Here is a 17,546-nt window from a genome sequence, read left to right on the forward strand (position 1 = left end):
TATTGTTTTAATCCATCTTTTTTTACATAGGTAACAGTCTATTTTGGATGTTTGTATAATAGAAATAATTATAATATAATTACAAGCTAGTTAGATGTTACAGTTATGTCTGATGTACGTAGCTAAGTCTTCAAAGGTAATTTTAGATATTTTTTGGGGTTACTGCTTACTTTACCCGAACACAAAAGTGATTATAGAAATTACTATTGCCAGTTTGGGTATATTTGGTTGTTTGGCTCATATCCCAGTCGAAAATTTAAAAAAAACAAAAACAGGTTTAACAATCGCCCAGGTTTTTATAATAGCACTTTTTATATAAACGAAGACGACATTTCTAGCTAGTGCTCTTCGTCAGATCGTGTGTCATGAAAATATAAGTAGACAACAATTAAATTTATATTATATAAAAGAAGCAGAACTTTATACATCGGACAGGCTGTCGGCTATCGAACACGAGAACATCTAAATCATATTAAGTTGGGGAATCAAGATACGCCTATATACAAACATTTCACTATCAACAACCAAACAGTTTATGATCTTTCGATTCTAGGACTTATTAGTGCTTCAAAATACATTAAAAAAAAAGAATGGCTGGGACCCAGTCATGTGATTTATATGAACGCTTTTCTTAGCGGTAGATTTCGATCTTCTATTTTTTGTTTAAGTTTTAATGGCTGTCTACTTATCCTTCCACGAGTTGTAATTGTAATGTAATAGATATCACAGATGTAATTTTGCTTGAATTTACAAGTTCATCATTCCAAACACTACGCACGCAAGTTCCTTGAATTATGCGCATGCACCTTTGTTTTAAATTGTACGACCCGAACGCTACCTTGAAACGTCATCATTTTTAAACAAAAATATATAAAAAACGTGACGACTCTTTAACCTGTTATTTTATTTTGATATTTTCGTCACCTATGCGGTTTTATCTATATTTTTTTACATCTGAATCTAAACAGTATTGTTAACTTTGGTATATAAACGTATGAAAAGTGTCATTGTTCAAAAATGCCTTCTATAATTGCCCTGAAAAAAAAAAACAACAACAAAACTAAGTTTCAGTTTCTTTTGTCATATAATTTAACCATTAGTTTGTAATGAAGATCGTAGTATTTGAGAATACAGAAAATGTTTTCAGCAGCTAACTCGAATTCTATGGTAAGTTTTTACTAGGGTGCTTGGATATTTTAAATTAACATTTATTGAAAATGTAAGTTAGAACATCAGACACTTGGTTATTCTTCCTTAAACAGCACTTAAACTAATTTTTTTTCGGTTTTTATTTACATGTTTATCTATAAACACTTTTCTTTAATCTATGAATTCATCATAATCTCGAAATTACGACAATGTTTTCCATTGTGTCTGAAGAACACTTTGAAGTACCGCTTGATATTGCATGGCCATTACTTTCTTCTTTTTGTTTCACAGAGTTTTGTAAAGATTTTTGATTCTTTGGTTGTGGAAGAAGAAATCGTTCCAGCTTGGTAAAGGGAACTTCAAATACCAGGTGAAGAAACGACGCCACGTTCATTGACAACACAAGATACGTGAGAAATCTGCAGACCTGGAGAAAAAATAAATACACCAATAAGAGTTTGTTCGACTGTATATTTTCAACACAATTACTGACCACCTACCTAAAGGGAGGCTAAAGAAACGGGTTAGCATAACACATAAATTCCATTGTGTAAACAACAAACAAAAATAAATAACTAGATTTGATTCTATATAACTCTGATTGAAGCGGAAAATTAACAAAACATTCTTATAGAAAAAAAACTTATAAAATTTTGGAAGTTGGTAAAATTTCTTTGATATAAATGTACATCAGGCAGGTGATAATGCTGCCTATGTGGAACCGGGTCGGATTGTTCATCGCAGTGGTATTTTAAATATCTTCTCAATCGGTCACCATAACTTTACTATACAGCGTTCCTTATTATAGCAATATCTATGTAATGACTGGGTCACAAGTTCTACGAATGCCTGCAAATATCATAGCATACATTTGTTCTTTTTTTGCTTGTTTTATATTACATGATAACTCAAAAACCAAAACAATGGCAACAAACAATTTCACAGGGGTAACTTTGTTTAAAGCGGGGTATTCGCTTTTATAAGTATTATTAATAACTAGTAGCATTTGTTTGTTTGTTTTTGAATTTCGCACAAAGCTACTCGTAGGCTATCTCTAGCGGCGTCCCTAATTTAGCAGTGTAAGACTAGAAGGAAGGCAGCTAGTCATCACCACCCACTGCCAACTCTTGGGCTACTCTTTTATCAACGAATAGTGGGATTGACCGTTACATTATAACGCCCCCACGGCTAAAAGAGCGAGCATGTTTGGCGCGACGGGGATGCGAAATAGCGCCCCTCAGATTACGAGTCGCACGCTTTAACACGCTTGCCCATGCCGAGCCACTAGTAGCAATTAAAAAAGGCATAATTCTAGTATGAACGATGTTATCATTGCCCCTTGAAGTGAGTTTTATTCATATTTGGTGTGCATTTGAAAAGTTTAAGTACAGGGTGAAATAGGAATTACTAGGTAATGAGGTATAAACTAATTATTACAGGGCCCGACATGGCCAGGTGGGTTAAGGCGTTCGACTTGTAATCCGAGAATCGTTGGTTCGAATCCCCTTCACACCAAATATGCTCGCCCTTTCAGCTTTGTGGGCGTTATAATGTGGCGGTCAATCCCACTATTCGTTGGTAAAAAAGTAGCCCAAGAGTTGGCCGTGGGTGGTGATGACTAGTTGCCTTCCCTCTAGTCTTACACTGCTAAATTAGGGATGGCTAGCGCAGATAGCCCTCGTGTAGCTTTTCGCAAAAATTGAAACCAAACCAAATTATTACAGTTGGAACCTCATTGTGTTTAGAAACTGGTCATAGATGCAACTTTCCTGTATTTATTGTAACACTGCATTAAAAATAAAAACAAGTAAAAACCTTTCCTAAAAGGAAGTAAATGTAGGGATGGCTAATTTCAATCCTTGAAAAGGAATGCAAACAAGATGGTAGGGGTAGGAATTTGGACCATCTCTACATAATATTAAATGTCATCCCTACCATCTTGTTTACATTCCTTTTGCAAGGATTGATATTAACCATTCCTACATTTATTTCCTTTTAGGAAAAGTTTTCTTTATTTTATATCAGTACACGGGAAAACTTTAACAAGATAAACACAGCTTATACTCAAACGTTTTATTATTAAAACAGTTACAAGTATTTAACAGAGACGCTAATTTTACTAAGTGACATCTGTTAATTAAAAACATTTTGAAGTTCTGTGGTGATAAGAAGAAAAATGTTCCAAGTGGTGCGTTTACCAACTTGATATAAAAAACTCCTTTAATAAACAATGTGACGCATTCACATGAGTCACCGTATATAGAGTGTAAGCCAATTACCTGTTCAAAATGGCTGAAGAACTGATTCTCCCTCACTGTACCAACCCTGATATATATAATCAACGGATGTATCAGGTAAGTCATGTAGGTCAGCCGTCCAAGAACGATAAATGGTTTCCATGACAACAGTGCATTTACAGGACCTAGTAATCACAGTCATGAATAAAAGTAGCATTCAATTTGAATCGATACATTGACATTTGTTAATGATACATGATAAATATCTCGACTTTTTTGTAATTTCATATCGTACTTTTAGTAAACTTACCTCCATATCCATAAACACAAGCACACGTGATCCAAGCTAACCCTAAAGTAAACCCAGTTCTGTGGATTGAAGCATATATGATTCCAACTACAGCATTTGGTGTGATTCCATTATGCCAGTCATAAGCTCCAAAAACTACAGCTGAACAAGAGACAGTAGTTACGATCCAGCCAATGGCCACAACAATCTGAAATAAAAACAAAAGTTCTCTAGCGTATCGTTAGTATCTGGTATATTAATACTTAGGCTACCCATACCGGGATTAAACAACAAATATAATACACGAAGTTACTTCACACATCAGTACTGTGTGCCACATTAACGATCCATAACCACTTACTGGGATCAAACAACAAATGTAACACAGGAACAATGATATATATTATATTTTATGAGTGAAAAAAATTTACTAAAGCAAGATAATTTCGCTTTCACTCTTTGCCGTGTCATTAATTGTTCTTAATTATTATTTTGCTAGCTTTAGGGAGTTTTGAAAATCACGATGATGAGCAGGTAGTTTAATGACCAAAAGTTTATTATAAATTAAAAACTATATGATTAATTAGTCAGCGCTTTTGTTCGTCGGTTTGTCTATTACTTCAGTGTTATCAGTACTGAGTTTGTATCTCATCGAAGTGCTATAGACACAAAAAGTATACTGTGATACGTGAAAATTAACAAGTGATTATTTATCGTTGTTTGTGAAGTTAGGCATATTGTTAAATTAATTAAACCGTTAAAGGTTGAAAAACTGTTAGCTGAAGAAACACAAAGCCCTTTGTTATTGTTAACTGGACTGAACTTTGAGTTATTTTATATCCAACAATCCAAAAGTAAAAACAACAACAACATAAAGTATCACAAATAGCTGCAACACTATTATATGTTTAATAAGAGCGTTTAATCTGGTACCATGACACTTGAAGGGGTTCAGCTCAATTGATGACATATTAATACTACAATTACACTTTCATTATGGTTTAAAAACAACAAGAAAAAACATAATTTTACAACATCACAAATATTTTCTGTCTTGTTGTATCCCGGATCTATGTGTCTATGTACTTACTGGTCTCAACCTAATGTTTCTGCGCTTCAGCAAAAGGTAGCCTGTGGCCATTCCGATGCAGTACGGACCAAGGTGAGTGTAGGGTCGAATATGAATGTAACCTCCTGTTTCTATGTTGGTTCTGAAACGCAGTATCATAATAACGTCTGTTAAAAACAATTGTATGTGTTTGAAAACTGTGACTAAAAGACTGAATTAATATTTTTATTATCTTACTGTTGATAAAGCTACAAAAAGAGAAAGTTTATAAGGGTTTCGATACAATTAAAAAGCAGTCTTTAAAGGCGAAAACAAAATTTTGTCTTAAGATTTGTTAAATAAATCTTTTCACGATTGGGATTTGGCGATATTTCAACTGGTGGATAATATTTGTATCAAGCTGTATTCTATTTGGGTGTTAGCAGAAATAAAGAGCAAAGGTTGCTGTGGAATTGCTTACAGATCACTAGATGATACTGATGAAATTAAAGATAACTTTTACAATGAAATTAAGCTTTCAGTTGTTAATGAGGCCATACTTGTGGGTGATTTTAATTTCAGCATTTAAATTGTAGAATGTTAAACCATAAGAGAAAAAAAGTTTTTTTGGAAACTGTTTAAGATGGTTTTCTCCACCAACTGACCAAGGAACTTACTATAAATAACTATATTCTAGATTTATTGTTAAGTTCTAACACAGAAATGGTTGAAAGGGTGGAAGCTGGAGAAACATCCTGACGCAAATCACCATTGCTATGTTAGATACGATGTTTTCTGCAAATAGAGATGAGGAATAATAATATTTTGGTTAGATATTTTAGAGAACCAATCTTTGAAAGTATATGTCAAGAATTATCTGTTGTGAATTAAGCAATTGAGTTCTTTGAAGACGATGATCAAACGAGGAGAAGTTTAGATAACTTTTAAAGTAATAAACGTAAACATATTTCTTATAGAAAGAAAAGGGTGGTTGCAAGCAGAAAACCAGGTTTGCTCACATAGGGTAAGGAGATAAAATTAAAGAAAATTATCACAGACTTAAGAACTTTAATTGACTGGTATGTCAGGAGATTTAAAATATTGTATAATATCAAAAAAGTTGGTGAAACTGGAAATTAGGATATCAAACAGAATGTATGAGAAAAGGATGGCTGGAAATTAACTGTAAGGATTTATTTAAATACATTGAGGGTAAACAAAATATTAGTTTGGCGATAGGATCCCTTAGAGATGATAAACGAACACTCGTACCTGATGATTATTAGATAGATGGGCTATTAATTTCTTCTTTTTATTCATGTTTTTATTTACGAATATTTAAGCAGTATTCCATTTCTTGAACAGTTGACAGATGGAAACAACATCAAACAAGATTACTGCATTAATTCTAAGCAGGTTAAGAGAACATTAGGAAGCTGAAGGAACGATAAGTTTCTGTACCAGATAATGTTTAGCTAAGAGTTTTTGAAGGAGGTTAAAGATTAGATACGTGAACCACTTACTACTATTTTTTGTAGTAAAAAATAGGAGTCATCTGGATAGGTGCCAGAGGGTTTGAAGTTGGTTAATGTAACTCCTCTTTACCAGGTAGGAAATACAAGTTCTCCTAGTAATTATAGGCCTAATGGTCTTACATCAGTTGCAGAAAAAGTTTTGGAAAGTCTGTTAAAAGATGCTATGCAAACTCATTTAACAAATTAAGAATTGTATTGGATAGTCAACATTGTTTCACTGTGGAAACATCTTGCGTTGCATTCTTTGAAAAGGCTAATATTTATGTGAATGATGGTAAGGGTTTAGATTAGATTAGATTTATCTAGGTTTGTAAAAAGTATTTGAAAAGGTGCCATATAAAAAGCTTGAAAATATTATAACTGTAGGTGTGTGAGAGAAGTTAGCTAACTTAGAAGAAAGGCTTGATGGAAGAAAGCTGAGGGCTGTTACAAATGATTGGGTATTCCTGGCTGTAAAGTGAATGGTACTACTTTACAAAACGATTTAGATTATTTAGTGAGTATGGCGAATAAATGACAGATGGGTTTTAATTATAATGAAAACAAGATAATGCAGGTGGGTTTTTATAAATTCAACTATAAGCATAATATTAATGAGAATAATAGTGTCATAAAAGGATGGGTTCATGGTGAACTGGTTGATCAGTTTCTGATGCTATCCAAGTAGTAAACTGTTGCTAGTTGTAAGACAAGCAAAGTTTTAGGTTGAATTTATAAAAGTACTAAATACAAGTTTAATCATGTCATACTTTCATTGTATAGATCACTAGTTAGGCTATACTTGTAGTAGTGTGTTCAGTCTTGGGCTTCTTATCTTAGGAAGGATATTGAATTTTTGAAAACGGTTTAGATAAGAGCTTCTAGAATGGCGCCTAGGATTTGAATGGTTGTCATACGAGGAGATTTTGAAATCTCTTAAATTGTTTTCTCTTGAGAAACGAAGAGTTACAATAGATCTGATTAAGGTGTTTAAGATTGTAAAGGGAATTGATAATGTTGACCCATCATTTTTTTCATACTTAATGGTAAGAACAGTAGGACTATGGGACACAAGTATAAATATTGGTATGAGAGGAGTCATCTTCAGCGAAGGCAATTTTTATAACAAGGCTGTTGGTCTTTTGAACGAGCTACGTTCGGGTGTTGTTGTGCAGAAAATAAATTTAAATGAGTTTAAGAGAAAGTTTGACAATTATACGAATGATAAAATCTGGATTTAAAGTTTTAGTTTAAGTTAGAAGATGGGATAGCCGATATGTTATATTACACGCTATATTCAGTTTTTAACTACATCATACAAAAAAAACCCGTAAAACATCCAATTAAAGAGCAAAACATACAAAATGAATTATACATTAAACATGTATTAACATTTTATAACGAAAATAAACATGTTATTATTGACTTAAAAATAGTAGAAACCTAGACACATTTACAGCGGATTTTAAGAAGAAAAATTGAATACGCTTTGATAAAGATGCCCTAAAATACACACAGTAAATATTAACTACAGCGAATGTGAAGAAGAGAAATGGAATACGTTATGACAGAGTAAAGATCTGGAATATGCAAGCACAGTGAATATCAAATGCAAAAATGGAATACGTTTGAAAATAATAAGTGACGACCTGGAACTCATAGTAACAGCGAATGTGGAAAGGAGAAGTAGAATTCGTTATGAAATTTTCAAATATTGGTAAAACTTAGACTAAACCATTTTAGAAATATTAAAGTCAAGAGAGAGGAAGGAAATGTCGGTACTGAGAGTTGCTAATGAAGAGTGTGAAATTCACACAAAAAATGTAAATATGTTCGCTCAAAAAATTGATATGAGAATGTGACATTAAAAAAAATGTCACTTAATATCTAATGTATCATTGAATAATGCTAGTAATATGTTAGGAATATATATGTGTACGTATTATAATAAAATTAAATATAAACATGAAATATATTTCTTACTTTGGGTCAAACAGCACAACTGATGGATTAAAATTCTTCCACACTGTAATTACTGCTATAGAAACCCATGATGCTAAAATACCAAAGGTGATGAGAACAAACCCCATACGTGGCCACCTGGTGGTGAAAAACAAATTATAATAACTGATAATGTTTTTTGGAGATTATTAATAAATCATTTAAATTTTCAGTACAATGATATGCGTGTTATTTCTTTTATGATTATATCTAATTAATTTGTATCTTTATCCGTAAAACTAATGAAGAATTATTTGCTAATATTGAACTCATGACCTAGCAGGAAGGAGACTGTGGAACGACACCGGTTGCCAACTCTTGAGCTAGTTTTTGTCTAACCTAATAGGGTACTTTGACAGTCACTTTTAAAACGCATTCCCCAGTTCCAAAGAGCGAAACACGTTTTTTAAGGCAAATGAATGCTAACTGTGAGCCTTCTGATTTTAACTTCGGGCATGTTAGCCACTACGGCATTCTTGGTCCCAGCAGTGGGTGAAATGGAATTTTTTATTTGACTTCAGTCTGTGGAAAACAACTTCAGTGTACAGACCGTTAAGACGTAACATGTATTGGGTTTTGCAACATAGGAAGTAATGTTAACGTAAAGGTGTAAAGAACATTGTGATAAGCAAGAAGTATTAGAAATTGTGTGTAGATTTATCAAAATATATATCTACGGAACCAAGAACCCCTGATTAATCTATAGGTATTAGAAATTTAGATACTCATTGATTCCGGGTTGGGGAAAACCAAGATAATGTGAACATTTCAAACATCTTTCTTGCATTACCAATAACTTTATTTTTAGTGAAACGTAAAACAATGTTATTCGATTATTATAAGTAATAAATGAAATCAGATGTTTATTCAAACAATAATAGAATTCTATCAAGAAAAGACCTTGAGCACAAGGGTTCCAAACTATGGGTTTCTGGAAAGATTTGTAATTAATTAACAGAAACAAAAATCCTCGTGAGAAGCTCGAGGTCATACATGGTGAAGAATTTACGCCCCGCCCATCCACAACAAAACAGCGTTAGAAACAACTACTTTTCCAAGGTTACATCTTGCTGTAAGTCCGAATATTTTAAAAAAGAATCTCCAGCTAAAACTTCTATCAACCTGAACCTAGTTATATTATTTCTGCGATAAGCATACATAACGAATCTCCAGTTTAAACTTATATCAACCTGAACCTAATTATATCATTCTGCGTTAAGCACACATCATGTTGTTTTTTTTGCGTGTGTCTACAAAATAAAGAAAAAGTGGTACAAGTGGCAACGTCCTATTTCTTGAAACAGGCCTGATTTAGGACATAAAGTATGACCTATATAATATCACTTTATTTTACCCAGGCTTAAGATTTATTAATGCTAGAACAGAGAAGACAACGGGGTTATGTTGTAAAATATAATAGATAAGTGACTTTTAAAAAGCTTGAGTAATATTTATTTATGAACCAACAAAGGATTAAGGCTTGTTTAAAACGTGCCGAATGCCTACTTAAAATGTCTGGCATGGTGAGATGGTTAGGGGTGCTCGACTCGTAATGTGAGGGTTGCGGGTTCGAATCCTTGTCGCACCAAACATGCTGGCCCCTTTTAGCCGTGGGGGCATTATAATGTTACGGTCAATCCCACTATTCGTTGGTAAAAGAGTAGCCCAAGAGTTAGTGGTGTGTGGTGATGACTAGCTATCTTTCCTCTAGTCTTGCTCTGTTAAATTGGGGATAGCTAACGCAAAAAAGCTCTCATGAATCTTTGCAAGAAGTCACAAAAACGAACAAACACAGTCTATATGAATTATAAATGGAGATGGTCCGGCATGGCCAAGTGTGTTAAGGCGTGCGACTCGTAATCTGAGGGTCGCGGGTTCGTATCCCGGTCGCACCAAACATGCTCGCCCTTTCAGCCGTGGGGGCGGTATAATGTGACGGTCAATCCCACTATTCTTTGGTAAAAGAGTAGCCCAAGAGTTGGCGGTGGGTGGTGATGACTAGCTGCCTTCTCTCTAGTCTTACACTGCTAAATTAGGGACGACTAGCACAGATAGCCCTCGAGTAGCTTTGTGCGAAATTCAAAACAAACAAACAATAAATGGAGATTTTGTCAAACTGTAGATAACGTACAGTCTAGTGAAAATACAATACTTATCGTTCTAAACTTGCTACAGTTGAGAAGAGGGAAAGTTAGGATTATAACAATTAAAAAGCGAACAACAACGTTCATTATATAAGGATTTACTGAAGCCCAATCTAAGAGATGTAACATATGATACATTTTTTAGATAACTAGTTTGCCTGTCTAGTTTAGTAACTGTGACTTAGTAAAGTTTATGTAACATAAAACACCTACTTGTAGAGTGTAATAAGTATAACCGGCGAGATTAGGTAGAGCTGCATGTCTGCTGCCAAATACCAGTAGGGCGAAATACACTAAAACAGAGACATTGTTTATTGATTAAAGTCATACTTTGCTGTTGGTTAGTAATTTAAGTAGGACATTAAAACTGAACAGTTTTTTAAATAAAATCACACCTTCTTCTTGGTTGGTAGTTTCAGTAGATTAAAACAGAACAATTTATTAATTAAAGTTACACCTTTTTCTTGGTTGGTAGTTTCAGTAGAACACAATAGATTAAAACAGAACTGTTTATTAATTAAAGTAACACCTTCTTCTTGGTTGGTAGTTTCAGTAGAGCACAATAGATTACAACAGAACTGTTTATTAATTAAAGTTACACCTTCCTGTTGGTTGTTCCAGTAGGACATAACATTATTTCCCATCTAGTGTAACCCGCTATAATGAAAATTTAATGTTTGAACTACTGTTTCACAATTCTCGAGTTTAATTATCATTGCTGTTCTAATGTACATTTAATTTTCCTAACCAACTTACGAAGGGTTATTAGCAGACTTACTCATTTAAGTGCTTTCATGTAAATCAATGCCGAATTGAGAGGTCGCTTCGGAAATCCCTTAAATAGGGTTTCGCGAAAAACCCAAGTTCCCTAAGAGGTTAAGTGAAAGATTATACTTGCATACAAATCTCCAGACCGCGACGATTCGTTAGGTACTATTTAGGAGTTGGGGTGACTCATGAGGTGATGAGTGACATACACACAGACACTGAACTTTATTAAAGAAATTGTTACACTAATACACGTTCATTTGGGTGTTACATTTAGTAAGGAGCACGACAAGGTCTTTAGTAAGCAAACTACATATACAACTTGAATGTTAGATGTTATTAAAACTTAGCACGCTGTAAGTACAGAGCAGTGTTCTTTAGAGTGGAACCCTAACAAAATGTTCTTACTACCTATTATGATTGAACTAAATTATCGTCAGTTTTCATTTGAAAGCTATAGCTAGTGTTACTGAACCGTAACTGGTTTTATTATAACTCAATGAACTAAGTTGCTGTGAAAGCTATATGTGCAGGCTGTGAGAACGTACATGACTGTTCGTTGTGTAATTTTCAATATAACACCAGTTTAGGTACGTGATAAAATATCGATATTCTTTCTGTACTATTGAAGAATATTGGTTTTCGTGTAAAACTAGGGAAAATGTAAATGTCTGAACGATAAAACATGTTGTTTGGTCTTCATTTATTTTATCATCATCATGTATATTTATTTACATAAGGCAAGCTTATTGTTTGCATACTTTTGAAACAAACTTGACATACACAGACGTAGGTCCTCGCGGAATTCAGTTAGACCCAAAGTCTCTCCACAAGCAATGTTCCCTTTAATCTTTCATTCCATGCGTGGAATAAATTTGTCATCTGCATCAGTATCAAGGCAATGTGCGCTACCAGTTTTATTGGAGTATATTTTATTTTTAGACCATAGACCATAATGGATCGTTACGCCGCTTTGTAATGCTACCAAATTTGGACTTTAGGCCTAGCGATTGCCAAGGTCAATATGACCGTCAGTGTATTGAGACTTCTTATCACTATTGAGGATGTACGCGACTAGAATAATTAAGTGTTCCTGTACGGCCGCGCAGCTTAGGGGTAACACTGTCTGCGAGGGACCACTTTCTAATTGTATATTCGCCTGCAGTGTTTGATCTAACTTAACCAATCCTGTCACTCATTTTTAGAGTCCTCGGGAAGATCCGGGGGAATAGAGACGTTTGGGTCTGGTCTGATCCACTATGGTCATCATGCTATTCTATTATTCTCTACCAAGTGTTCTTAGAGTATACCAGGAGTAATACATGTAGTTGGCCAAGTGTTCTTAGGGTATACCAGGAGTAATACATGAAGTTGGCGTTTGATTTTGTTTTTCCGTATTTCTCTATAGTGGTTCTGCCTGTCAGAATATCTCTTTTAATGTCTATAGCTTTTCATTTATCTTAATCAAAATTCGCATGCGTGGAAAGTGAGGTAACTAAATAAAAGGATCTGCCTTCTTCTACCTCGCTTCTTGGGGTCCATTGTCTTCAGCAGTGTTGAATAGACATGCTAACTAGTTGTTTTCTATAATATTAACTGGTTCATAATAAAGCATTAACCTTTAAAATTTTCAGCAGTTTTGAAGAAAATTTATGATTTGTTTCCTAGTACATTTTTATAAAAACACAAATATATAACAGTTTGTTTTATTTTACATTCTTAACGACGATTTTTCAAACTGTGTCGTTGTCTGGCAAACAACTGTTTTAATCAAAATTCTATTTTATCTTGTTTTTCAGAAAGTGGTTGAATAGGTAATATAGCTGAAGCTAAGTTATAGAAAAAATACTTACCATGTTTGTTGGATAAAGGAAGTTACTGAAGTAAAACATGTTTGCCCACCAGGTGTTCCTACATTTTTGTATTTCACTTTCTACAAATCTACTCCAAAGTGGTCCAGAAGAAAGTAACGGAAGTAGAAACATCAGGGATATGACCAACATCAAAGGAGGGGTCAACCTTGAATAAATGCGTAAAGAACAAAACGAAAAACAGGCATTTCGCAGAGAAGATCTTTGAATATAAATACAGAAAGCTGAGTAGGTTATGTTAAAAATATTTTGGATATGTAAATCAGCAAGCCACGTGACAATCACGGTTGACATAAAGTCGCGATGGAACGTGATGTATAAGAACTACATTTTGACAATATCGATCAAACTGTAGCACCAGGACAATATAGAAACAAGTCGTAAGGAAATGATATCCATTTGAAAAAAACAACAAACGTTCATAAGTCGCTTCCACGACGTATTTATTCTACCTTCGCATTTCTCAAGATGCTAAAGAATGAAATGTGTATTTATGCTATTCCATATCAGAACATATCCAAAAAATCTTCACACGCAGAGTTTTCTGCGATTGGACTATTGAAACTGGCGTTTGGAGCCGTTGTTCTAGTACACTAAATGGCTAATGGAAAGCAGTAGGGTGAGGGGTGTGCTTTAGACATAACAGCCTTGAAATGAAGCCTTTTATAATAAAAACTACGCTTCCGATTTTGAAAGGATCCACGGTCATCAGACAAAACGTGACTGGACGTAATGAGGTTCCAAAATAGTTTTGATATAAAGTACTCAACCTCTCTATAATATCGATCGGTCAGTTACAGTCACTTGATACGTTGAACATACATATGTATATGTTGCTGAGTTTTTTATATTTCTTTCAGACAAATTGTTTCATAAAGTTTAATTAAACTGTAATAGACAATTCAGAATGTCAAAACCAATAACTGATTTTAATTATCTATATATATTTGAAATTTGAAATCTTCAATGGGATTTTAAATGTTAGAAACTCTAAGATCTGTTTTAGTTATTTAATTATCTCGGAAATAGAATCTGTGTTTAGTATATAACTTCTGATATTTAAAGTCTTATATAAATTTCTCTTATCATCTATAAATTCAGTTCCTATAAAATACACTACAAATACTTGAAATGAGGATCGTCGCCACACCTACCTCCAGTAACGGTGTATCACGTATCTCACGAGATCCAAACGTCCATTTGTTCCTTTTAGTTTTTTCATTGTTGTGTAGACAAGCGTCACCCCACTAAAAATACAAATAATAATTTTCAGAATTTTTTAATTAATTGGTACAAAACCTCTAATCGCGTTATATAAAACATTATTTCTCGAGTAGTAACTTCTGAGTTGTCAAATGTTGTTCTTACATATCTCTAATTCAAAGTTGGTAACGAATTAATCAACAGAAACATTTAAAAATGCAGTCAAACTTGATTTTAATAAGTTTTATTGGAAATATTACTTTCTAAGTACAAGATCTAAAAGAAAACATGTCATTTGTTCTCTAATACAGTTAAAGTCTTATATATATTACTGACGTGTTATACTTTCTTAATTAGACGTAGTGTTTCTTTGGAAACATCGCAGTCGAAGCAAATTATTACTTACGTGAGGAAAAAGAAAGTATCAACTTGTAGAAAGGAATTCCACACAGCCATGAAACTGACATCCTTTACCGCATATTGAAAATTTATAAGTTGACCTGTAACAGTGACAATTAACATTGTCGGAAACAGAAAGTGATGAAGCATACGTTTAAAGTAAGAACCAATTTATTTGTTTGTTTGAGCGCAAAACTACGTTATTTGCGTTTTGTCCATGGCGAGGAACCACCACCTCCATAGATTTTAGCAATGCAAGTCTGCAAACGTAACGTTTATCCATTGGAAGGCAGGTAATAGTCAATTTGTCTTACTTCATAATTGTGTGACTACTTACTGTTCGCTATAATAACTGGTTTTTATTTTTTTAAGTAACTGTCCCCCTATGGCTCAGTGCAGGTGGTTAGCTCATAATGTAGCTTTGCACTTGAAATAAACAAAGTAGATTACACACTTACACGAAAACCAATTTTATGGAATGTTATGCATCAGAATGTGTTATTTTAAATCATTATACTAGTGACAATTCATTGAACACAAACAAATAAACAAGTTAGTGGAGTGAAATGCCTTTTTCCTAAATACTTTTTACTTTATTTTTTTATGATGTTACGTGCCTTTTATCTATAGCACGATTTTTGGAAAAGTAAAATGTGTTAACAATATACGATAAAAGGTAATTATTTTATCTATAGTTATTAAAAACTGACATATTTGAGAAAATGAAAAATATTTTAATGAAACACGATTTTTTTATATGCAGACACCAAGCAAAACAACAATCAACTATCAAGGTTTAGCAAAATGTATAATTATCAACATAACTACAACTGCATGCAGTTGTTTTTGGAAAATAAAAATTGTACATATGTTGAAAATGTGCTACATGCATTTATGTACCGGGTTATATACATATATTTGAAGCTTACTAATTATTAGCTAATTAAGATTGGTCAAATTATTTTCATTCAAAGATTAACAAAATTATACGATAAGATATGTTATTAGCCTTTTTGTAAACACTACTTACTATAAGTATTCATAGAAGGTATCATGTAGGTATGGGCTAAGATAACCCACGCCATGGTAAAGAAACGGAAACCATGCAGGGCTCCAAGGTTTCCTGACCCAACTTTGGTGTTCAGCATCTGCTTTCCATTGGTGTAGAGAGAAAACGACTTTAAAACTTCGAAAATCTTTCCTGGATGAAAAAAATAGTGGTTTTAAATTTGCATCTTGTCCATTCACACCTTGCCTTTCTTCAAAATTGGTATTTTGTTTTTCGTAATTCATGAAGAAGAAGGTATTTTAAAGGGTATGTTAGGACAATAAGAGATAAAACCCTGGATTGTATAAACACGATAAGATTCTCTGTAAGCTGAAAGAAACTTTGACTTTAACAGTAAAACGAATATCCATTAAGGTGAAAAAATGATGGAATTAGGTTTGTGTCAATAACTATTATCTCAGGAAGAATTGAATGTGTTTTTACTATACTACCAATACTCTGCAGTTACATGTAGTAAAATTACTCTGATCCACAAAAGTATTTTGAAGTAAATAGTAATGGACCCATGTTATTGGATCATAAAAGGTCAACACAATAGAGGACATCATTAACAGTACAATATCAAACACTCACCTTGCGAAAACCTTTTCTTCTTAGGATCTATTTTATTGTTATCAGTTTGGTACTGTTTCCACAAATCTATCGTTGTTCCTGAGACCACCAACAATAAAATTGTTCCAAGTAGACACCTGTTAAACAGTGTAATTTTTTAACAATAAGGATTATAAATATATTGTCGTACGAGGTTCTTTAATGTGGTTGCAAAAATATTTTTGGAATCAGGATTACTGAAACACGTTTTAGTTAAAACAAAGGTTTTCTAATACAGGCTTCTAATTTAATTTATTGTGTTGTTTTATCCAATGTTTTTTTGGAACAGTGCTTACGAAATGTTGCTTTATGACTTAGTTGTACTATGTAAGTGAAAGTAAAACTAAATGATCTACAGCTATGCCCTTTCATAATCCCATTCATGGTACACTATCTGGATATAAAAGTTCTATTCTTAGCTTAACTAGTGTTTGCAAATTCCTTTAATTAATAATAATAATATTTTGTACTAGAGGAATTAAAATGTCATAAAATGTGTTAGTAAACAAATTATGCAAATTCACACAAAAACATTATTTTATTTACAACATTTTTTAAGCTAAATATTCTCAGGAAAGAAGACAACATTAATAGTTTTGTGTGAATTTCGCGCAAAGCTACACCAGAGCTGTCTGCCCTAGCCGTCCATAATCTAGTGGTGTAAGACTAAAGGGAAAGGAGCTAGTCATCACCATCCACCGCCAACTCTTGGGATTTTCTTTTACCAACGAATAGTGGCATTGACTGTAACATTATAACGCTCCCATGGCTGAAAGGACGAGCATGTTTGGTGTGACGAGTATTCGTACCCGCCACCCTCGGATGCCGAGTCGAGTGACTTAACCATCTAGCCATTCCGGGCCTCAACATTAATAGAGGGTAAATAAAAGAAGTCCTAGTAACAAAACATACAGTCCTGTTCTTAAGAAACAGAAGGATGTTCAGTTATATCTATCTTAATAATTTCATTCCGTCTTGGATATAGAACGAATTTAAATGCTTAGACTTTGGTTAAAAGTTTTATCTATTATAACTGGATTTGACAGTTCATTAATAAATGATTTTATTGCTTACAATTCATTATTCGTATTTTTGTAGTTTACTAATATTCTAGGTTCTCACATGTTTTTTTTTGTAAGTTAAATTCTGTTTGCTTCAGTTATTGTATCCCACCTGATGATGCCAGGTAAAAATGGTGAAACTTGTGAACAAAATAAATAAACAAAAGTTTTACTGTGTACAACGGTTAAAGCTTGCGTGAAT

The 17,546-nt window shown here is 33.5% G+C and overlaps 1 protein-coding gene across 1 annotated transcript in view; it reads right to left on the bottom strand.

Moving 5' to 3' along the window:
- Window positions 1-641: 641 nt before the first annotated feature.
- LOC143230274 (nose resistant to fluoxetine protein 6-like) overlaps window positions 642-17,546 on the bottom strand; it is a 43,086-nt gene continuing 26,181 nt past the window's right edge. Inside the window, exons 6-16 of the mRNA XM_076463522.1 lie at window positions 16,266-16,381; window positions 15,654-15,824; window positions 14,631-14,724; window positions 14,176-14,268; window positions 13,004-13,169; window positions 10,596-10,675; window positions 8,221-8,337; window positions 4,766-4,886; window positions 3,697-3,883; window positions 3,429-3,571; window positions 642-1,576 (exon numbers count right to left, since the gene is read on the bottom strand). Coding sequence (XP_076319637.1) covers window positions 1,337-1,576; window positions 3,429-3,571; window positions 3,697-3,883; window positions 4,766-4,886; window positions 8,221-8,337; window positions 10,596-10,675; window positions 13,004-13,169; window positions 14,176-14,268; window positions 14,631-14,724; window positions 15,654-15,824; window positions 16,266-16,381 — 1,528 coding nt within the window. The 3' untranslated portion in view covers window positions 642-1,336. The remainder of the gene's footprint in view (window positions 1,577-3,428; window positions 3,572-3,696; window positions 3,884-4,765; window positions 4,887-8,220; window positions 8,338-10,595; window positions 10,676-13,003; window positions 13,170-14,175; window positions 14,269-14,630; window positions 14,725-15,653; window positions 15,825-16,265; window positions 16,382-17,546) is intronic.

Source organism: Tachypleus tridentatus, chromosome 10 (genome assembly GCF_004210375.1).
Source record: "Tachypleus tridentatus isolate NWPU-2018 chromosome 10, ASM421037v1, whole genome shotgun sequence".
Taxonomy (NCBI): Eukaryota; Metazoa; Arthropoda; class Merostomata; order Xiphosura; family Limulidae; genus Tachypleus; species Tachypleus tridentatus.